The 24,083-nt window shown below is 42.9% G+C and overlaps 1 protein-coding gene across 2 annotated transcripts in view; it reads left to right on the plus strand.

Annotated features, from left to right (window-relative positions):
• Nucleotides 1–1,924: 1,924 nt before the first annotated feature.
• NTF3 (neurotrophin 3) overlaps nucleotides 1,925–24,083 on the plus strand; it is a 210,484-nt gene continuing 188,325 nt past the window's right edge. For both annotated transcript variants that reach the window (XM_069228435.1, XM_069228436.1), the window contains exon 1: nucleotides 1,925–3,775. Coding sequence is in view for 1 of the 2 variants with exons in the window: in XM_069228436.1 (XP_069084537.1) it covers nucleotides 3,758–3,775 (18 nt within the window). In the remaining variant the exon portion in view is untranslated. The remainder of the gene's footprint in view (nucleotides 3,776–24,083) is intronic.

Consider the following 24,083-nt stretch of genomic DNA (forward strand, 5'->3'; position numbering starts at 1 on the left):
TAATGTTGCTTTCATCTAATGATGGACTACACTGCGAGAGATGGGATTTAATTGCTGAAATTTCAAATATTTGATTTGATTTAGGGTGCATTGCTCTTTCAGATAATTTGCAGCCTCTAACCGATAAAGTCTAATGTTTGATGGTTTGTCATTTCAGTAGTTTTCTACAGTTTTGTCTAAAGTCCGCTCGATATACATAGGTGCTAAATAAACGTGTACGCACAGTCTATTGATTGTATTAATGTTTTAAATCACCACTTCATTGGCTGGTACAGTTTGTGGTGATTTTTGAAAATGAAGTGTCTTTAAACAACGAGATTCATTGTTTCGGCCTGTAGATGTGCCAGGGGATATGGGCTTGCTTGTGTTCCATTCCGGGTTATTAGTGGTAGAGCCTTACCTTGTGAGGCAAAGGGCTAGGGCTCCTGCTGAGTGTGGAGAAGGGTTACATGTCTCCCATATCTCACAGATATTCATTGGCCTTGGGCTGAATTGGGTCCCCTGAAAGGTTAGGGGGCACAGAAAGTTTGGGGGGGGCTGCACCGCAAGAGCGGTATGGGCTTGCATTACTCTCCTGTTGGCCTTCAGTGGGATGACAGGCTTCATCCACATGTCGAATGTGCAGAGCATATGGGACGAGAAGCGTGCTCGTATGGTGCCCCTAAATGGAAGAAGGTCTCAAAAGTATGAAACTGGCTTGTTTTAAGGAATTGTAGAGATTATGAAATATAGCGGAAACTATGGTCTGGAATGCTGCATGTTCATGCAGACACAGTGCTTTAAATGGCCCGGTACTGAGTACGGGCACTTTTTTATTTTGAGACGGAGAATACCTGCACTTCGCAAGATAAACATAATACTTTTCATTGGAGAGTACCGGCACTTCTCAGAAACAAGAAGGTAATCCGATATAGAGTACCAGCACTTCTGTTTTTCCATTTCAAGCACTGTGCATACACACTGTGGCCATCGTCCACTTGGTGTTTCTGCCACAGTGTGGTGCTGTTGCAAAAGCCAAACATGTTCCTGGCAACTTTGAAAGCAGCCTGGGTGGACTAACCCCGACAACCTTCACAACATTTCACAAAATGCCTGTCTTTGCTATCTGATTTCCGAACACCGGCGAGGTGGATCCGGCAGAGAATGTTAGTGGGCGCCTGCGCTTAGAAGCCACTCGCTACGCTGCACTGTGGCACAACCCTGCGCTTCAGTCGCTGGTTTTAAACAGAGGCGCGAACCGTGTGCCCCCGGTCCTCGCCACTGCGGACCTTCAATGGTTCCTGAGGGGGAATCACAGCGAAGCATTCGCATAATCCGTCCCTAATGCATTAAACCTGCCGCTCCATGTTCTCTGAGCTTGCTGTGACCTTGCAGGGTATCACTTTCCAGCTTGTTCTTGAAAAGGCTTAAGTGAAAACAGGCAGACTGTTCATGTTAAGTATCCATGCTATTAAGCCATCAAATCAAAGAAGAGTGAGAAATATGTCATTTTTGTAAAGCATGTATGATGAGTACGATTTGAGCGCTGCTCGGGTTGAACATGGTGTAACTGACTTGTAAACAGGGAGCATTGTCGGTTCCTACACATTTTCTACAAGCCATGGGAGCTGAATAGTACACGGGGCAATCGCTCAATAAAAAGCCGGTTGGACTGTCTGCGAAACTTTGGTTTCGAGCCATCGAGAGTCTGCGTAATCAACCAATTGGAAACGGTCGCTACTGCATACATTAGTGCATTTTCATTTTCGTTCATTCTTAGAAAAAAAAGTATGCTGCCCCCGAAAATGATTTTTATTATGCGCATACTTGGCACGATTAAGCGTTTAAGATCTCGAATTACAAGGCGTGTTGTCCTCATGCTAATGTGCACTTGGGCATAAACAAAAAGCTCTCGACTCGACGGAAAATGCGGCAGAAAGTGCAGCTCTCGGCTCCGGTTTGCTCGGCTCTTCCCGGCTGGGTAGCGGTTGAAGTTCCATGTGAAGATGTCAGGGCGCACCGTATCTTCTGACGTGGGACAGTGACGTTCCAAAGTCACCCCTTCTGCCTCCGTGTTAGCGTCTCGTCTGATGCTGCTGATGCTGACACCCACCGCTGCACAAAAAGCTTCCCCCGATCAGAGTCCTGCAACGCCCCCGCCCCCAGAGTGGTATATTCCTTTGGAGAGATGCAGCCGAGCACCCCTCCACTCGATGTCGTGTGGTGTGATTTGTCCTCGACGTTACCACAGAGTCCCCCAGAGACAAAACAGGGCTGTGAAAGGCCTTCTCGGTAATGAAGCAAACTTTGAATTGCTTTTATAAACTGAGGCGAGCTTCCAAGCGCCAGGTTTTGGGACAATGCTGCTACGGAGATTGTGTGGGAGGCAACGTTTATTAATCTGAGCCTCTTCATTGCACCCGAACCCTCATACAGAGTGGGGGAAAGGACACTCTGGCGGCCTGTGTAAGGCACCTTTCCCGTCAGCCTGGTTCTGCTGATGGAATCAGAAAATCAGAGAAAAGTGCAATTAAAACAGACTCCAAGACCCAGGAAAGAGTTTCGGGCGCGGGAGAGTGTGTGTGTTTTAGTGGTGCGTTAAAGCGTTTTTTTTTTTATTTTATTCCAAAAAGTTTCCGTGAGTAATGTATTCTATAAAACCATTGCTGAAATGTAGTCATGGGTCTTTTGATTAGGTTTTCTTTACTCACACACGAGCAAGATGCCGGTAGATCTTTGCAGCAGGAGCACGAGTCTCCTGAGCTAGCCTATTGTTTACCGACCCTTACTTAGGTCTGTTTCTGGTTTTAAGTGAGTATTTAAAAAAAACATCACAAGAGTAAAGGGGTTCGTTGAAGCTCTGGTTTATAGAAAGGGTTTTTAGTGGATGATCTGGAACTGCCTGGAGATTATTATGCTTTGTAGTGTTACTCCTGCTTGTGGTATGTCTCCTTTGAGGCCATGGTGAAAGCACAAAAATCTAGCACGTTTTAAGGAAAACCTCAACGTCTGACACGCGGAAGATCGTCACGCACGCCTCTGCGGGTAACCGCTGTTCATGAGACTAAATGGATCTATGAAGCGCGCAAGCTTCCGCCAAAAGCAACCTCGTAAAAAGCGGCAACCCGAGCAGGTGTGCAGGGGCTCCTGCGAAAAGAGCAGGCTGCGAAAAAAACAGGCTTGGATTTCCAAACATCCTACAAGGCCTAAGAGAACCCTTTCCACGGTACCTTTCTTTAGGATGTGAAAAGATTAAAGCGATTTCACCTGACACACTTTTTCGTGGGAACAGCCGTAACCATCTAGAAAATAATTTTACACATAAAACGAGAACATCAAGTGGTTTTCTGAAGCCTCCTCTCCTTGAGACTGTTGGCGCGCTGGGCGTGACAGCGCGGGTTACCTGGACGCCTTGCACGCCTGCGTGTGTCACTTGTGGCTGGGGGGGTGTGCGCGTCGTCCTCACTCGTGCACAGACGCGGCAGTGCCACTCGCTGCGCCGTGGAGGTGAGCAGGAGCGCGGGGCTGCGGCGGAGGCGCGCAGCGCCGAAGGGGTTAATCCTGAGAGTGCACAGCCATCTGGCTGGGCTGGTTTGTTATAATCGAGCAGATTATGTTCGCAGCCTCAGAGTTGAAGGTTCCTCTCCCGTGGAGCAGCGCTGGGGACCGGGCAGGAGCGCCAGCACAGCACAGCCACCCGAAGACTATTGGATGAAAGATTTATCTGCGCTTTCCTCTTCTTCATGTCGACTTTTCTGCAAACATTCCCGCGGATGCCATGCTTACTCCTGCCACGGTAAGGCAAAGGGACTGAGGCAGTGGCCGGAGAGGAGGGGGCCGGGGGGTGAATCCTTTGCGTGGGACCAGAGAGCAACGGTACCCCCACCTCCACCCTACTTACACCACCCACATACCGCTCAATGCTTTCATGACGTTTAAAATAATAACTTTTGAGTGACTTCTGGGGCCGCGGGACACGCGAGGAAGTCGGTCATATGCCCTGCTGTCGTTATTGAATTCACATTTATAAGTCACTTTTTGACCAGATTTTAAAGGAATAAATAGCGCGAATTGTGCAAGGTTGTATTCAAAAGGGAACGCGCCAGCAGATGAAACTTTAGCAAAAGTTTGCCTAAGAAAGCAATGCAAACCGGCTCGAGCAGACCAACCTCGCCCCGGGGGGATGTTTTAGCTCTTGACAAGCACAGCCGAGGAGCCGTGGTTTGTGTCTGTGCAAAAGCACACTCTTTTAATTCAAGGACGCCTTTAAAATAAAACTGGTGTGCGGGATTAATTTAAGACGAGCAGCCGCATAGCTGCGTCACTTAACATGTTATATTTAGATGCACTGTTAATGCTACCTTTTCGTTTGTGTATTGTATTGAACATAAGCAAATGTGCACATATATGAGGAGAGTGTTAATTGGTGTACACAAATACATGAGCGACGAAATCAACAGCGTTCAGGGGATGCCATGAATAGCTGTCTCCGGCTTGCGTTTGGAGACTTGAATATGTTAACACCAAAAGTGCCGCGGCATTACCAGCAAAAGGCGGTCCGTGGATGGCTCGGATAGCGTCCGGGATACTTCTTAATCCTCGCTTAAAATACCCCGCCTGGCGCGCGCTTACGCCATCCCGAGCTCCACGCAGCAGACACTTTGATGTGGATGGGGCGGTTCCATGTGCATTGCATGGATGCTCTCTCATTCACAGGCCTTGGGGTACGACTCAGTGACGGCCATGTGGCTACAGTGAGTGTTTCTGTGCTGGTCCCACTGGCTGAGACACCAGGAGTTCACTAGTGATATGGTCTAGGAGGTGGGTATTTGTTTAGCCTCTGGCTGGTGTGTTTAACTTTTGTCATAACACACACTGCCGAGAGCTATGCGCAGCATGCATACACAAGGCGGCCGGGAGCCGAGCTTGCAGTCATGTATGGGTCTTGAAATAAACTCAATGATAGGAAAACTGGGACTGCTCGCGTTAAACAATGACCTCGCAGGGATGACGGACGCTTTGGACTAACGCTTGCACCAACTGTGCTTACTTGGGTCTGCGCGTGCAGTAGCGCTGTGTTGATCTGGCAAGGCTGTAGTTCAGACCCACAGTAGTATAGCGTGCCTTTGTCTCTTTCACTCTCTCTCTTGAAGTCCCGCAGGACTGACTCTCATTGCCTTATATGTCTATAGCGTTGAATGCCATGGTGTTGGCGCGTCGAGGCGCTTAGGTAGGTTTAATCAAATGAAATTGGTACCCATGTTATCAGCCTCAGAAGACTGACAGGCGGAATGCAATCCAGTCAACATAGAACTCCGTTTTGGGGGAAGGGATTAGGCTCTTCTGCGTCATACAGCCGAGCTACCATCTGGGCCACTTCTGTCACATGCACACCTGAAAGCGCATCGTCTGGAGGTGATCACCACCTTTTGTCATGTTCTCATTATGCCACCATTTGTATGTTGTGGGCGCCATTGATGTTTTGATGGCGTCTCACTGCCCGTTGTACAGCTGCCAAAGCAAATGTTTACTTGCGGCCACTCGAGTACTTCACAGAAAAGGCTCGGTGGGCCTTTCCCTCAGCTGCGGCTTATTGGCACTGTGGCGAGATCTCCCTACAACGACAAATGGCGGATTTAGCTGCTTCATTGGAGATTAGCAGCAGTTAAGCAACACGTAATTTTCATTTTTAACTGTATTTCTAAGATAGAAAGAAGTGCGGTCCAAACAGGTGATACTTACCATAGAAATGAGGGGTAAAATAAAGCTCCTTTGCAGGTACAGGTTGTATTGTGATGCTATATGGCTCGTCCGATAAATCTCACAGGATTTTTGAAATTGTTTATAAAGAATGCATGCAAAATTATTTAGCCGTGGCCTTTTTGGAAACCACTGAAAAGTTAGTGTGGCCGAATAGCACATTTCAAATGCCAATTTGTATGTTCTATGTGTTATTTTCACGCGCCTATTTCATTGTCGGCAGTCTGCATGTGTCATGGCCGGAAACAGCGATCAGTGACATGTGGCAGGTGAGAAGCCCATTGAGCAAGCACATTGACTATTGGCTGCAGTATTTTCACAAGAAGCCTAGTGAACTCGAGGCCTTTTGGCACAGTCCTTCAGGGCAATACTTGTGAAAAGGGGTGTTATAGTGTTATGTTCGCTGTGTACCTTCTATGGCATGTGGGACTCGTTATACATACATTGGCTGTGGTTGCGTTTTTTTTAATCGAAGAACTAAACGTGGTACGCTGTGTTAGAAGCTCAGATCCTGCATCGCAAACTCCACCTGGTCCTTCTGCTTTCTCTGCATTTATTCGCATTAATGCCGTTCCAAAGGTAACTTTGTGTCCGCTACCACATTGTTGTTCGGCTCTCTCGCCTTCTCTCCCACCCCCCACTCAACCCTTCTCTCAGTCTAAATTTTACACCCTGGCACATTCTGTTTTTTATTACTTTGGTTCTGCCACGCTGGGTGCCCCCCCCCCCCCCCCCCCCCCCACTCGTGGCACCACTTCTTTACTCTCTATTGTATGTATTTATTTAATTATCCCTCCCGTATGACACGATTGCCACGGCAATTCAGAACGTTGGGTGGAGGTGGCCACTATTGATGGAGGGGGGATATGAGCTTGGACGACAGAGAGGAACTGGAGGGCAAGTCTTTGGCTGCAAGCCAGAGTCTGAGTGGGACATTTGTGGTTTTAGGTACCTCGAAATGCCTGGCTCCACGTAGAAGGAGAAGAGGGGGCGATGAGGAGGTCACTGGAGCAAGGGCTTTGTGGGTGCAGTGATTACTCTCCAAATCCCTGCAACTTCATGGGTTGTGGAAGCAGTTTGGTTGAGATGTGGACTATGGTTGTTGAATGGTTAACTCACTGGCTTCCTTTCAACTACTAGGCCCCAGTGCTTCAGAACCTAACACTGAGCGCAGTCATGGTCACCACTAGTGACCTCACAGCGTCCATCTTACAAGCACTATAAAGAGGACTGCACTGTATTTTTAGAAATAAACCTGCATCTTTTACAAGTACTTTGACTAAAATACATTGTGACCAGTCTTTTGTGTCCATATAAACCACACCTTTACTAATATGGTGTAAAAGCGAATTCCTGGTGTCTACTCCTGTTGACGAGTGTTAAATGGTTTCTGTTGTGGAATGTCTTTATTAACATTAAACTTCACAAGTTAATAATAAAACCGTGATGTTGTGGCAATTAAATAAAACATATTAATCATAACCAACTGATAAAATTGTACACCAATGAACAATTTCAAGATGCAGATGGAAAAAAGTCAAGTGCAATATTCACTAAGGTTAGTTGCACTATATTCATGCATCTCATATTCAGGAATATCCTGTCCAGCATACCAGTATCGGGAAGGCAATATTTTATTCAGAATGGCGTTTTATCATTCTGGAGAGCAAATAGGTGACGCAAGTGTACCTCATTGCTTTCTGCGTGGGAGACTTGTGAAGCTGCTGAGGTGGTGTAGGGCGGACCTTGTCCAACATTCCTGCTGAGAGTTGGTCACAATGCATGACACAGGGATCCCTAGTTATGGAATCGTGGGACACACTGTCAAGACTGCGGATTCCTTCCTGTTGGAGTAGTGGGTTAGTGCTGGGGAACGTGGGTGCATTGCATATGCTGAATATTGTCTGACAAGTAAATATCATGTGCCAGGAGGCACAGCAACCAACCACTCTGATAAGAAGGGCATAGCGATGTACACTAAAGTCTACAGACTAGGTGACCAGCAGTTGGAAATGCCACCTCTGCCATTGATCCTTATCATGCATATTAATACCAGTGGTCAGCCTGCATTGATTCCCATGGGTAGTTGTACGAAGATGGAGACCTGCAATTCCGCACCATTTTTGTGTATTTGTTAATTTTCAAGTTGATATTGAGTTTTGGGATTAGTATCCGAAAGCAAGGACCTGTAAAGACGAAGGTCATGTTTTTCTCAATATTTCTTTCACAATTGTAAACCCTTATAATGTGAAAAGCACTGAAGAAATTGCCATGGAAGCATTACTTATGGAAAACATATTATATCCTCAGGATGTTTTTTCTTTCTTTTAGAAATTACACACCTCTATAACTACCATACATATTCCAAAACACGTTTTAGTGTGACATTAAAATATTCCAGTTTTTAATTCCGGCCCATTCTTGGACATCCTGGAGGTTCTGCATAATGTTAAAAATTGTTCAAAAATGCAAACGAAGTTCTCAAGGTATACTAGATTGCTTGTAAGGAACTCTAGGATTTATTGAGGGCGAGCAGTCTTCTAGATATCTCTAACCCCCTCTGTCTTCCTTCATTTTGGCGCACCACTGTTAGGAGGAAAATACATCACAGGTTGAGTAATATTTGGGCTGTCGCCTTCAAAGCACGAAAGCCGAGGCTGCAAGTAGCGTTGTGGGAATATCATGCCTCAAGAGGGCGGACTCTGCGCTTTGCAGCAAGTTGTTGTGCGCTTCGCATGAAGGACTCGCCTGCTGCGTTGCCCAAGCACTAGCACATAGTGACAGAGCAGGGGCGACTGGGGAAGTCTGCTCGCAGAAACAACCTGCGTTTCTTGCGTGCGGCCTCGCGGCGCAGTCCAGGGTTTACCGGGATCTACCCACACTCCCACTTGAGCGACGCATCAGTACTTCCTCAGCTTAGCCCCCGTCACCACACTACGCCACGTGACTTCAAGTGAATTGTGTACCGATTACTCATTGCCCAACTACAGCGGTGACACATAATTTCAAGCAGCAGTCAACACGCAATGGCATTGCCTTAGACTCCTGTGTGTGGGTGTGTGTTGATGTGTATCAGTGTGAGAGCAGCTGTCCCCATTGGTTGCTTTGATATCATACACCATTTTGCCACACGTTTTTGTTTTCCCTCGCGCCTGATTCCCTTTCAGTGCAGAGATCTGTGGAGGTCTGACCCTGTTCCCTCTTTTCCCCCTGTTCTTCAATACAGGGAGCGGAAGTCTAAGTAAGAACGTAGATTAAATGTTTCTTTTTTAAGACACCAGCTGAAAGAGTTTGGGTATAGTCAGTGTTTTGAGGATATATGTAAGCACAGGGCATTCCTATTGCACTAATCAGAATTATGTCCTGTGTTTTGAAATCGGACTGAACCCCACCTAAGCAGAACCAACATTGTCGTTATAAATATGCTTGTAAAAGCAATGCAGGTATTTATTTCCTGGAAATGAACCAGTGCTTAATTTGTGCTGTTGTTTCCGTTGCGGGCACCGGCACCTATTTTTGATGGCCGGCACTTATTTTTCTGCATCAAGCATTTACTGAGAGCAAAAGACACATATGAGAAAGACAGAGGAGGAGAAACGCGAAAAAGCGCCATAAAGGGAGAAATGAGAAAGCTGCAAGAGTGAGCTGAAGGCGCAGGCAGTGGCTTTAAATGGACTGCAAGGCCAGAGATGGCTTCAGGATTTCGCCGCCTCCTTGCTACCACATTACAGCAGCCTGTTTAAGAGGAGGGCTTTGGCCACCAGCACGTTTTTATTTACAAATTAAGCACTGAAATGAACTGAAGCTATTCTGCAATATTTTCACACATGCTTTACAAGAGATGATCAATTAAGTGTGGTCAGGAGTAGCAGTAGCTGCCTCTGGTGTGTTCTTTGGTATCTGTGACACTTCTCACCCTACTACTGGTCTCCTAGCTCATCAAGGCAGCAGCAGAAACTAAAGGTAAACCAAAGTGCTGAGGGCCTTGTTTCCTATTTTATTTTTTGTTTCTTGATGCATGGGGTCAATAGGTGTGTGATGTCACTTTCACTCACTCTGGCATTGTTGAGTAGCGATGTTCATGCACATATATATATAGGTGATTGGGATGATTTAGCTTTCATTATGGAACCTTGTACTTGAAGTTGGACGCACATGCCTGGGGATATTAACATTTTCAAAACTCTGGTGAGTCCAGACACACAAAAAACGGGAAACAAAAACAAGGGTCTGCTCACTGTCATGCTTACAAAAGAAGAGAGACCTCCTTATTCTACCTAGGATTGAGGAACAACTAAAACAAACATTTCGAAAGGTTATACTTACAACCATTAAGTCATGTTGTGAACGTATAGTATCATAATAGGTAAAGGTTCTTAGGATCACCGTGGAAGATCAAAGACATTGTAAGGCGGCTCTATTAATACAAGGCACACAGTTTGTGTATGTCCTCTGACCTATGAGTTACCAGCATTTCACTGCATTGTTTTACAGGTACTGGCTATGCCTTTGTGGCGCACACTACAGTGCACTGCAGAGTGTGCCTATGATCATCCCAAATCACTTAACCCCAAGTGAGTCAACAACTGTGTGAATTTTATCAGGAGATATGCCATTTGGTACACCAACCTTTCCTATAATCTTTCCACAGAATACTATATCCCCCTCCTCTGTGCCTGAGAAAACCCAAACGTTTTGTCTTTTGATGCTATTCCCATATATCCGATAATGATTTGTCCAGTTCTACAAGAATGCAAAGCCTGCTACCCAGCAACAGTTTTATGCCAGGAAGGGAAACTCCACACTACAGAATTTGTCCACTAGTATGCCTTCGAATAAAGCTATCATGCAATATAAAAATATAATTTACACTCACATAGAGCACACTCATTATTGGGGAGATATATATGGCTGTGCAACTGAAATGGTTACTTTTGGGAGATGCTGGAGAATTGGTAATGGAAACAGGTGAAGGTGCACTTCACTTTATTTTAGCATAGGTGGCATAGCGTGAAGAAGCTGTGAGAGGGTCTGGAGTGGATAGTTCGAACCTGCGATGTGGTTTGACACCCCAAACCTATGGCAGCTGAATGGGAGATGGGGAGTGTAGATGGCTGTTGCACACAGCGGTTAAGGAGAGCTGGAGTTTGAGAAGAAACAGTATCAATCAAAAGAAGAGATTATGGCCCAAAGAAAAATGACCATAAGGGAAATTTGCTTTCACAACTGAAGGTTGTTGAGGGCCTAAACTCCATGTGCATAAGACATTAAGGGGCATATTTATAAGCCCCTAATGCCACCTGGCTGCACATTAGCGTCATTTTTTAAAATGCTACTGTGGCCCGATTAAGCAAAAATCCTTGCACCATATTTACAAAGTGACAAAGTGACGCAATGCATGCATTGCGCCACTGTGTTTCCCTTTGCGCTACATTATGCCTGCGCCAGGCATAATGTATGCAAATTTATTATTCCTGCATTGGGGGGAGGGGGATAATGGCGCAAGGAAATCTAAAAGATTTCCTTGACTCATTTTTAGAGCATTATTAACAACTGCTCCGAGTAGGCGTTAAAAGGGGGTTTCCATTATTTGTAATGGGCCACATTGTACTCTGCAGGAGTAGCGTCAATATTTTGGCGCTATTCCTGCAGAGTACATCAATAGCGTCAATAACAATTACGCTATTGCCCCCTACCCTGTGCCATGGTATGCCGTACCTTAGATACCACGCACACATGGTGGTGGTAGGGGAGCACTAAGGGACACAAAGAAAATGGAGCTCCACTAGGTGCAGCAAAATTTTTCTTAAATATGCCCCCAAGACTCCTTATCAGTTATTTATGTGTAAAGATGCCAAACTGATGGTCGAGCTACTTTGGGTGTGACACTTCCACTGTCTTTGACCCCAAAGAAAGGGCACGCTTTTGGGCCAAAAGGTAGGAATGATCACCTTGGCTTTCACTGGTAAAGGTTCTTTGCAGCCTGCAAATTAAACCTGGGTCCAGGAAGCCAAATCAGGCTACTTTCTTCCCTTGTTCTCTGTTGACAGCGAGCAGGGTGTGGGGCAGGTGGACAATTTTCCTTTACATTGTTCTGTAAATGTATCATTGATTTGAGGACTAATTGTTAGAGATGTAACTGCTCTTCCCTCAAACTATATGTAGTTCATATACATGCCATTTACCTCTCAGATGTCACATTGGTATGTGCCCACATCTGGCTGTGTATATTACGAAGTCTTGATATTTTCGAGTAGAACTGTAATCCTAGCTTAAACTAAAATGTGACCTTTTAGCATGTGAGCAATGAAGCCCAGTGGCATCTAAGTTGTTTGAATCTGGATGTGGTATTTAGTTTCTCCTGCTAAGTGTGTGTGTGTGTGAGAGTATAATGGGCAGAAAAAAAAGAGATGCAGTGAGCACTAGTATGTGCAACTGGGGTGACATCATTGTAGGAAATTAAACAGCCATGCAGTGGCCTGGTGGTTCCAATAGTTAAATATGAGGCTGGAAGCTGGGTTCCCGCTGGGAAGTTTTCCTTTGATGCATTTGAAGTGCGGATGCGAGTCGTGGGGTTGAGGATTTCACTACCTGTCAATGTGATTAGGCTGGATTTGGGCTTTACTTGTGGCAGAACCTTGCTGACTACACTTAAGTTTCAATATGAGGGTATTTAGGTGAGAGGCAGCCAGTACCACAATCTTGGGGAACAGAGGGTCTCTCGGAGTTGATGTACAAAACCTGTCGGTCTTTATCAGTCATTTCTGGCTGGCTGGTGACCCTTATCAGATTTCGCATAAATTAATGAACGCTTGCGTTAGAAGGAGTGGAGGGTCCTGCGTATCACCAAACGTTCTAGAAAAGTAGGTGTGACCTCTTTTGTATGAACTATAACTTCCGGGCTCTTTGTCCCTATTTGGGGATCACTGTCCAACAAGAGGATACAATAAGCTTTAGGCCCTTCCAAAAGGGCATTAAAACTCGCACGGTTGTGTGGGCTTGATATGGAATGCTGTTGGCAAAGAAACTCTGCAAGCTGCACAAGATTAAGTGTGGATTTAGTACTTATTTACTCATCCATTGCTCAAACATGAAAAGACTGCTGAACTACCATTCACTTGTCACACATGAAGAATCGAGAAATAGTGGAGTGCACTGGATAAAAGCATGGGCCTGGAAGGCGGTGTCACTGAAGTGAGGGACAGAGGTGCAATGAATCTTTTCTTCACACAATGTGAGAATGTTCTGGGATTGTCATGAAGGCTAGATGAAAAGTAGGCAGAGTGATAATCACTTATACAGGCTGTGTTAGTGGTGTTTATTTATGTAGATATTCACTGTGCATTTATTATCTAGGAAGTATTATTGTGAAAAACGACGATTTAGAACATGTTTCACACGCACGTTTTTGTAAGAGCTATAAAACCAGTCATTACAATTGGGCCAGCAGACATGTTTCCACAGGGATGGTAGTGGAGGAAAGTCCACTCGGTATCTTTCCCATTTCTATCAGCATAAGAAACAAGAGCTATAGGCTGCACTATGGGCAGTGAATAAAGTTAAATAACATCTAGTGGTAATTGTAGGCGCTTTTCCTTGAGCCAGGATGAAATGGCACGGTTATTGCACGCCCAGAAGGATACAGCTTTGTGCATTTCTTCCAAACTTGGTAAAATATCATTGCATATAGCATCTGACCGGTAACAGCCGATGGTGCCGTGTCTGGTGTAATTGCACAGAGGAATTCAATCTTTCATTTAATATGACTAATACTAGTCAGCCAGGGCAAACAAATAGAACTGACGGGTTTGCTGTGCATAACTCAGTTTTCATGAAACTTTGATGTCCACAACTTGTGGTCAAGGCAATCCATAAATCAGCAACCTGTATAATTCATTTTAAAAAAGGTGCTTAGTTTTCAGATAGCACTCTAGTGCTTCAAAGCAAATCCCACTGATTTACTCTGTGATTCGAGGGCAATTAATTTTGTTTCCCGCACCACAGTTCCATGATTTGCCCGAGATAACCATGCCGTGTGCACTTAAAAACAGAAAACCTCAGTTATAAAGTTCCTTTGATTTGAAAGACTAAATTGAAGTTATGTGGTAAATGTTGATATCAATAAAACAAGTATTCTGTTTGATATATGTAATCACATACAGTTACAGATCTACTGAAAAGTACACACACAAAGAACCATCTTAATTGCAGATATGTTTCAGGCTGTAGTCATTTATTGACACCAGTTTTGAAACATTTGGGGATGCAATATAATTTTTATCTGAATATCTGAACAAAAAACTCCAATAAATGTCCACCCATTCCATGTGGAATTCATAAATCTCGTACTAATCCCATCAGAATACCACACGTTAGTACTCAGATGGTTTCCAGCATTCCACTGGAATCTCTCCAAAACAGATGCAAACTTCAACAGCATGTTTTGGCAGAATACTTGTAAAAAGCTCACCTGAGGGAAGGTGTTACTGCTGGTTCAACGAACGCCCATTCAAACAGTACCAACTATAACTTTAGAAAAGGTGTTATGTTACGGCTACTCGAGAAGAGAACGTACTATTCCTCCTTAAAGTGTGTGACTCTTCACAGAATTTTAAAGTTCTGTCAATGACTAGAGGATTTTTTTACATTTTAAATCAAGCTAAATATAACAGAAGTTTGCAATGCATAACTTGCTTACAATAGTTCAGTAAGACCACAGTACCAATCATAACACCAGTAATAAAAGTAAACATAATGAATTTAAAATGCAGAGCTAAAATATTCTATGTTCATTGCAATATTCAATAAACTCTGAACAAAGTTCATATTAAATTGAAAGAGCTCAAATTAATGAAAATGTAATAATCTGAACCATACTACATTCTGTTTTCTAATCATTAGTCTTGTATACTAAATGCTCAAAATATGCAAACCGTCCCATAACATTGAACAATATGTACCAGAGCTTAAAAGTGCTCTCATAAGTGTAATATGTCCTTTTAAGCAGACATTAAAACAGTCATTTTCCACCTAAGAAGATGCTTATCCAAGTGACCACAAGATAAAAATCTTCCAACACTGCTTGAGCTTCGGTTTTAGGTGAAATTCTGGAAGCAACAGTATGCAATATCTTACTGATTTGGCCCAAAAATTCCTAAGTAAAAAAACAGCATATAAGAACACGTTTCAAATCACAATGACATGAACCTCTAGCCCACCATCAGGAGTCATCAGAAAGACCCAGCCTTTCTTTTTAGGTCGAAAGGCGTGTTGTAATCTATCTGTGGGCTTTTAACCACACCAACCGCATATCCCTCACTATAACTCGCTCAATGGCTTGCCTTTAAAAAAAACGCTGTTATCATTAGTAAATGTTTTACGTTTGTCCCTCCTTGGGGCGGTTTTGTTACCCCCTTGGCCATCGCCCTGTTACAGGGATAATTGCACGTTTGCAGATACGTTTGTCTGCAAGCGAACTTCTTTTTCCTTTTGTGTCTCTCCTTCACCTTCGTGCTGATGGCAGCTGTGGCGCTTTGAATTGGCTCGCTTATGTCAACTGTTTTACTTTTCATTTTTTATTTATATGGCAAGGAAAGTCCAGTCAGAAATTTACAATGCTAATAGCTCTATCTCTACCAAAAGCGAGACCCATTGCATTGCAAATGCTTGTTTTTATTATGAGAGAACCAAAACTATCCGCATGCTAGTGCTCAATGATTTTGAGTAATTAACTCTGTTTAACAGAATACACTAGCCTACCTCAGAGTGCATTGCACTTCAGGCAGATGCCTTTTCCATAACTAGTTGCGCTTCATGTTTTGTTTCCTGGTTGCATTTGCTGTCTTTTCTTCCAGGCCTTTTTAAAATAAACATAATCATTTGATATTAAAAAAAAACTGTTTCATATTGTTGAAATGACACCCTGCGGCTCCATTCCCTCTTCCAAACGGCCTCTTATCGTATGATGTAGTTTTTAGGATTATCCTAACAGTCACTTTTATGATGTGTCTATGATGTATACCATAATGTAAACATCTCTAGAAGTGTGGAACCCACAGTGAAGTTCTCAGCACCTCTTTCCGGGTCTCAGTCATTTTTTAAACATCATTATTCCCACAACTGTGAGAAACATTTTGATTGTTAGAATTCCATTGCGTTGTCGCATCAAAGGAAGCCTTGTTGTGGGCTGTACGTCAGTGGAAGGAATTCATTTTGAGGCCCACTTTTTCATAGATTAATGTGCAATATAAACCTCTCGCACCTTCCTAAAATTTTCTGTGCAATGCTTTGCCATTTACTTAAAACAACGATTTAACACAACACTGAGACTCAGCATGTTGTGAAGTTGAGTTTCCCTTACCTGTCCTATTTTGAAGATTTTTCCTAATTTCTATACATATTTTCTGGTAACCTTATGGCTGCGAGATAGTAGAAGCTTTTTAGGATGGTGCACGATTTCTTAAGCAATCTGAGCTAATTTGTGTTTGTCTGTGTCTACTGTGTTTAGACTCACACACAAGTACAATGTAAAGTTTAATTACAGGAGCTCATATGAATCAAAAACCTTCTTTTTGCAATATGTTGTATTTAACCCACTTAACTATAGACCAAATAGACATGACTCCGGTAAATAGGATGACACATTCCAGGCACTTGTATCAATTGCTATTTCTCTTTTATTTGGATTATTGGCAGTTTCTACTGTGGACCCAGAGTCTGATTACATTGTGCAAGTGTAGTTTTGTACCAACATTCCCTGATTACAAGAATTGAATTGTTGTTGATATAGTTGTGAACCAGCAAATATGCAGACTGACGTGTAAAGTGTTCTTTCATTCACAGTCTGCTTGGTACAAGTGCTCATTTTGCACTTATCATCCAGTCAAAATAGCAGTACAAAAACAGATCAGTTCAAATAAAAAAATAATGCTTCAAATTCGCACCAGTGTAATAAAGATATGTTGGTGCTTAGGATCTGTTCCATATGCTTTCTAGATGTCCTTCATTTGTATTTCTCTGATAGATCAGGCATGCCCATGCTTGCCTCTTCTGGTCCTTCAGATAACTGGTTTGTCTTTGTTGAAAGTATGATTTCCCCTCTCTCTGAGTTCCTATTGTGACTATGCATTAGGGTAAACCTGTGTTATTGCACAAAAAGTCGTTTAGGGCAGAATTTGTTTTTTAGATTTACATCTCTGTCACTTGAGTTTCCTTTCTTGTAGGGATTATTGAGAAGATGCAACGACTGTTGAGGCATGCATAGATAGCTCATATATTCCATGCATATCAGGACAATATATTAGTCATTCTGAAACAGTTGTTGGCACCAAAGCTGGGAGTTGTATTGACATTTTGAGTGGAGATTCCGAGTGCACAAGCCTCAATGAACTTTTGGTAATACATTCAGACACACCAAACTCCTCATTTCTTGATCTACTTTTTCAAAACCGATAGAATAATTTGTCGACCAAATAGTGACATCTCCTTATTCCTACCACACAGAGAGCCTTGTACACAAGTGATCAGGCACAAGGCAATATTAATTATAATACCTGCATCGATGTGGGTTGACAATACATAACCAAACATTTTCAATATAAACCTGGTTCTTACTTTAAAAGCAAGGTTCTTTGCTTTAGCTTAAAATCTAGTAGAGATATTACTAAGAATAAAAAAACTGAGAGATTGTGGAATATAAAAATAACTCTAAGGGAAAGTTGAAAGCAGAGAAAAACAATTTATATGCTTTTATTAGGAGTTGCTTTTCTAAACTATGAGAGCACTTTTAGTGGTAGGAACAAAATATTTATTGGTGGATGTGTGAAAGACTCCTGACTATGTACTTGTACAACCTGATTGTATGGTTATTAGTCTTATTTTCTTCACTGTCATTTCCATCCCTAAGGAATTGTATGCAACTTAGGTAGGCACAGTTTAGCTGGAATTGTCCATTTTGAAATGATTAACATTATTAAATCTGTAACGCTCCACAAGAAAACTTTGAAAACTATTTTATTAAGATAATTGCATGTAAACAATCATTTATTTTAAATGAAAGGAGCACTGCTGTTCAATTGTACAGTGGGATCATAGATAGCAACACAACAAATCTAATGGCCAGGAACAGGGGGTAGTGTTTAAAGCCATCTTGGCAAGAGTTCCAAAAACAAATATTGTTATACAACTGTGGCAAATATGATATGATTAATGGGGCATTTGTCATCTTATTATAATTATATGAAATGGCTTGCCCATTTTCTTGTATAACCTCAAGTGCATTCAATATCATATAAGGCATTCTAGACGAACTCTGCAAGTGTAACTTTACTTCAGTTAAATTCATTCTTTATGCTGCAGTTTGACTAGTGGCTGGAGCAAGACCATCTGATCACACCAATACTCAAAAGCATCGATTTCATCGTTCTAGACAGTAGAACAGAATTTTTAGGGCACAACAATTATCTGCCTAGTCATGAGAATTAGTGAGAGAAACATCTGAAGAGAACATTTTTACTGGCTTCCTAAGTCTTAAATAGTAGATGTAAGACACATTTGAAATAGGGGGTTGTTGGCCCACAGGGAAGACACTTACATAAAGAAGGTACAGCATGCATTCTACGCCTTATGAAACACATTGCAGGAAAAGCCAGCAGATTTGACTGTCCAGGTGCTTGGAAAGATAGTGACTGTTAGGAAGGTTAAGGCAGACCCACAATTGATGTAATAAATAACATAAGGATTTTAATGACTGCTCTTCAGAGACAAAGAGATGGGCAGCAGCATCAAATTTCTGTCTGCCCATAACAGGTCAAAATATCACAATGTGTACCATCTGAAGAAAATGCTCCAAGGTGTTGAGGATCTATGAATAAAATGAATTACAGACGCCAAGCCAGGAGGGCCTACAAACAGCCAGGGGGGATAAGGCACACCAGGAATGTGCTTGTGAAACTAGGTTTAAAGGAAGTTCAAAAGGTTACTTCTGCTACCCAGCATGCTCAAAGTAGATTACCGTACTACAATATTCCCACGGTTTTCACTAGCATTATGGGGAAAGGAAAAGCTCTAAGTTTCCACTGGCCAAAAGGGCTGCTGTCACAGTCAGTTGGTGTGACTCATGATGAAGACTTCAGTGTTGACTGAATTCGTCTTTAGCCTGTTGCTCCCCATCGAGACTAAAACATCACGTCATATTTCAAAGTATTTGCAAGAATATGGGTTATTGTTGGAGGGGAGCACTGTGCACAGACTCCTAAAGCCAACAAAAATGAAATCAGCAACTTTGGAGAAGTGAAGGCCAAAAGTTTGGGGAACTAACACACAAAGGAACAGTCTTAAGTTCCTATTCTTCTGAAGCAAGATCTGGGTGTCAAAGGCAGACATGTAAAAGTGGAAGCCACAAAACCAGACAAGCCAAACAAGTGACTGAACATAGATCATGAAGAAGCCAGGGGACAACTTTAAGTCCTGTGGATCACCATAAAGTCATGACCTCAAAGCCAAAGTAAAAGTATGATTGGGGACTTTATCTAGTGCTAACTTAGCATAGGGGGTCCAGCAGAGTGATGAAGCTGATGGTATCATATGCTGATAACAAACACACAAGTAATTAAGTGCTGACACCACAAACAATAGAAATAAGACTGGAACATAGGGAATCACCACCAAGACTGCCTCAGTGCATTGGTTGAGTCAGAAGCCCATCTGGAAATTGTCAAGGCATTGCCAGATTCAAGAAAAGTGGCAAGCTGCAAAGATGAATTAACCTTCATGATCTTAGCTCTACAGGAAGTACAGATCAGCCTGAAACTAGGTGCATCAGATGAATTAAAGTCTTAAACAAGGGATCCATTGGAAAACCTAAACTCCAGAGCAACAAATCATGTGTGAAGAGGTTGATTAACAATAGGTCTGCACACGTATTCAGATATTTTAGACAGAATTTTTAAAAAATCAGCTGAGGACAGGGATCCCGTTAGGCAGCAGATTTTAGTCCAAAATGGAAATAATTAATTTGTCATTCAGTCTATATCAAAATCTGAGCGAACACTATTTTCTGAGAAAGAAGCAGAATGCCAGCCATACTGCCAGTTTTGATTTTTCTACCTATATCTGTGAAAAACACAAAGCTTTTCTGATGTCGACAGAGAGGTACTTGGAGCTGAAGGGCTGGGATATACCATTTTCATAATTAGTAGCTTGAGAGGCCTTCCCTTTTTACCCCTGGAGCTGTGATGGTGAGACTCGCCATTCAGGTTAGGCAGTTACCTCCAGTGGTGGCAGGAGCGCTGGCTTAAAAAAGTTATAACAGCATTGGATCAATAGGCTTAAGTTGTTGCCAGACCACTTCCTAGCCTCCACTGACACGAAGCCGTTTCATAACCCTCTTATAGAGACAACCTTTTCCATGGACCGCTAGTGAACCATGCACACCATATTCATGTCTGATCAGTATGGGATCTAAACCAGAAGGCATATAATTCAAAGGAGAGGAAGAGAACAAGAGCACGATCAATATTCGTTTTACAAAGACAACAAAAACCCTACAACGGCAGTCAGTTAGATGTCAGGCCAGTTAGTAATGAGATTATGTTAGATGCCTAAATCATTCGTATTGAAATGTTAAGTAACATAGATGCACACTAGTGCACCTATGCTCCTTAGTAGGACATGATTAATTGAACCTATGTTATTGCAACTTAATTGAACATGCTGGATCTTTGTGCTACATTCACACAGGCGGATGGGCCAGTCAGCATCTCCCAGAGTGCCCTCGGTGCTTTGTGGTCCCCAATCATTTTCTATCAGGCAGTGGAATCAATGGAGCTTGGTCGGCTTCGGATCCAATCAGAGCCATTATGCTTTAACCCTGATTAAAAGTGATCACAATTATTGTTTTTGTATAACCACACGTTTGCGGCTAAAATAGTATTACAATTTGGGCATAAATTGAAATGGGGAGTAAAGTGCATTGTTAGCGTGTAATCTTACATTCTAAAATGCCAAACTTGTAATCAGGCATACATTGCTAATACAGGCACCGTAGGCTATTGTAAGTTAGTGGGTGCACAGTTTCAAAAGCTTTTTGCGATCTAATTGTGATCAGGCCCATTGTGTTCTGTATGCTAGCAGAAGTCCTTACTCGCCAAGGATGGCAGTGCTCTTGTTACTGTTGAATAGAAGAGCTCCTTTTGAACCTCACCATGAGAAAAAATAGTGCTTCTTCCTCACAACAGCTGGAAAATACGAGGGTTTGACCAAAAAAGGTAGCGTGCTGCTGATTAGACATTGGGGAGTAGAGTTTGAGCAGGCAAAATTCCATGCCTCTGCGTGATAGAACTTACACATTTTGTTGCTACTGTAAATGCTCTTCTTCACCTGTCGAGTGGGGGAGACAGCCTTTCCACTGCTGCCTTTACCACACAATACTTTTACCACGCAATGCCTTTACCATGCATTGACTTTACCATGACTGGCATAAGGTAGTAAGAGTGTTTTCAGAGTTTAGGGGTAGGTTAGGGCATAGGATGGTAAGGCTACAAAAAACGAGGGGGGTTGGGAAGCTTCCCCTCCAAAAAGAAAACATTTATTTTTATTTCGGGGGGATACCCCAGTTAAAACAATGAGTAGTTTGTCTATAGTATGTGTGTGTATATATATGTAAATATACACGTGTATATAAATGTAGGGGTTTAACTTACCTTATGCATATACTTAGCTTATTGCAAAGGCATGTGTGCTGAAGCCAGACGTGTAGTAAAGGCAATTTGTGGTAAATGTATTGCATGGGAGAGGCATGTGTTGTAAAAGCATTTGTTTGACTGTCAACTACCGCTTGATGGTTGTATGACATTAGGTTTTCAGTATGCATATATGATGGCTGCAGAGGGCACATGCAGATAGGAATAGGTGCAGGATGTATAAGTGGGGAAGGGAGAACCGTACTCTAACCAGTCGTTCATTGAGCCCTGAGTGCCCTTAACTCAATATTAATGAATTGCTGTGGTGGTCTATTGAAATGTTAGATCAGAACAATTTACCACGAAAATCAATACAGGTGCACCAGGCTCCATCTTTTTTGTTATTTAATTTCCTCCCAGCGTCTTTCTCTCAGGATTAATAACATCAATAGGTAAAGATGCTGCAGGTTATGCTAAATGATGGCAACTTACCAAGAGGCTAAATTGTGGTAGTCGTCAGTGCTTAGTGCTGACTTCTTTCTTGTACGCAATAGAACTGTTTTTCTCTGTGTGCCTTTCGTGGAGGTTTGCAATCTATGCTTTAAGGAAAAACAGACATTTTCTGGCGTCGATGGCTTCATTTTAGTTAGCAACTGATTTTATTGATACGTTTTGGAGCGTGTTCTTCTGGAGGCGAGAATTTATGGGAACCATTGTCTGTTTTCATAAGAGGTGCGTGGCCTCCTTCCACACCACCTCATTATGTTGTAACTCCAAAAACGTCAGCATAATATAAAATCTGGCACATCGACTTACAATGCGGTTGGCCTTGATGCAGGGCCAATGTGATATCGGAGAATTCACCTGAGAGCGATCCTCTGAAAATCAGGCAAATACAAAATACACATGAAAACATATACTTATTCATTATTCGCTTTTATGCAAACAAGCATAATTCGACTAAACATTGAAAAGGAAATTGGCATCTAAATGAAATATAACATATGGACGATGCTGGTGTATTTTTTATTTACTTTCCACCCTAGAGTCCTTCTCTCCATTGCTGTTTCTGCAACCTGTTCTGAGCTCTCCTCCCACAGTCTGATTGGATTTGCCTATCCTGTATTTTTAGATTGTAAATACTCGGTAGGAGAATAATGTGCTATTGTGTCACGTTGCCCCCATCCCTTCGGGCTCAGGTTCATCTGATTGCAATAAGATGATGGAGACAGATGCACGGTTTAGTGCTGATCCCTGCTGGTTGGATGCCTGTGTTCACCTAGTTTTTGGGCCGCCCTGCTAAACACTGAATTCAAACAAGGCGTCTCTTGTACGATTAATAAGATAGAGCTAGATGTTACCCACATGCTAAATTGTAAACGAAATGAAGGACGTGCTTGATTAGATACATGATTAATTTCCAAAGCATTTTAGGCGCCTATTTTTTTGAACCGGTCCTAAAAGAATGATTCATCAGTGAAGTTACATCCTAGATCAATGAGAGACATAGTGAGGGACACAAGGCACAACCTTAATTTAAAGTAAAATACAGAATGAGATAATATGATGATAAAGAACCTGGATTGTAGACAGTAATCTACCATGTATATCATCACTCTGCACACACATGAGCGCAGCCATAGACACACCTTTCACTCTCATACACGTAAGGGATTGCACCCATGCCAGGGGCCGATGAGGGAAATCTGTGAACCCTCCCTCCCCAAAGACCTACTTCTGCCCCCCCCCTAAAGGCAAGGAATTGACAGAATTGACCCGAGACAAGCAGATTTGCATTTTGAGAAACAGTTCTCAGGCCGTATTTATTACATCCACAAACATTAGCATTCAAGACATTTTGGTTCAGCCAATGTGAACATTACATAAACAGAAAGTGAAAACATGTATACAAAGAATCACCTAACCACATATTTTAAGTCATGTTTGGCCACCCCGCTGGTCCTTATAGCAACAGTTAATTGACTTGTGAATGTGAGTGCTACCCACCAAGCCCCCAATATATAAACTGTACAAGGTAAACTCTCCCGCTCCCTCATAGAGAGGGGAGCAAAAAGGCCAGCATGTCAGCTGAGCCCCCAAGCACCCATGCCAGAGCAACCCAAAAGAGGGATCCCTCCTGGCACTCATGGGAGATGGGCCTGGGCAACCGGGCCAAATCTTGGTCCCCTGGTACATGGTCCAACTCCCCCACAATCCCAGGGCAGTGCCATAAGGTACCCCTCAAGCCAAGGACTCTCGCTGTAGCGGGCATCCGTGGCCCTGCCATACAGATCATAGTGCTTCCGCCCCTAGTTGTTCAAAGGTTAAAGACCAAATGTATCTAGACTTCGCCTGCCTTCTTGTTCCTGCTGTCAAGGTGTCTAGTAGCATTGTGGACAAACCTGACTTCATCACCACAATAAATATGACAAACAGCAGAGTGGACCAAGGACATTGAAAATTAAAAAAAACACCATCACACACCCAATGCTGGACTTGAGAGTAAACGCAGCCACATGAACATAAAGCAAGCCACTTTGAGGTCTGACATGTGAGGCAGTACTAGGCCCAGAACTATAGAGACCACAGAACAGCACTGCAGTTAAAGTTATACCCATAGTCCTGCACCACAAAGCATAATATAGCATAGTCCTAACATGAGCG

Source organism: Pleurodeles waltl, chromosome 4_1, assembly GCF_031143425.1.
Source record: "Pleurodeles waltl isolate 20211129_DDA chromosome 4_1, aPleWal1.hap1.20221129, whole genome shotgun sequence".
Lineage (NCBI taxonomy): Eukaryota > Metazoa > Chordata > Amphibia > Caudata > Salamandridae > Pleurodeles > Pleurodeles waltl.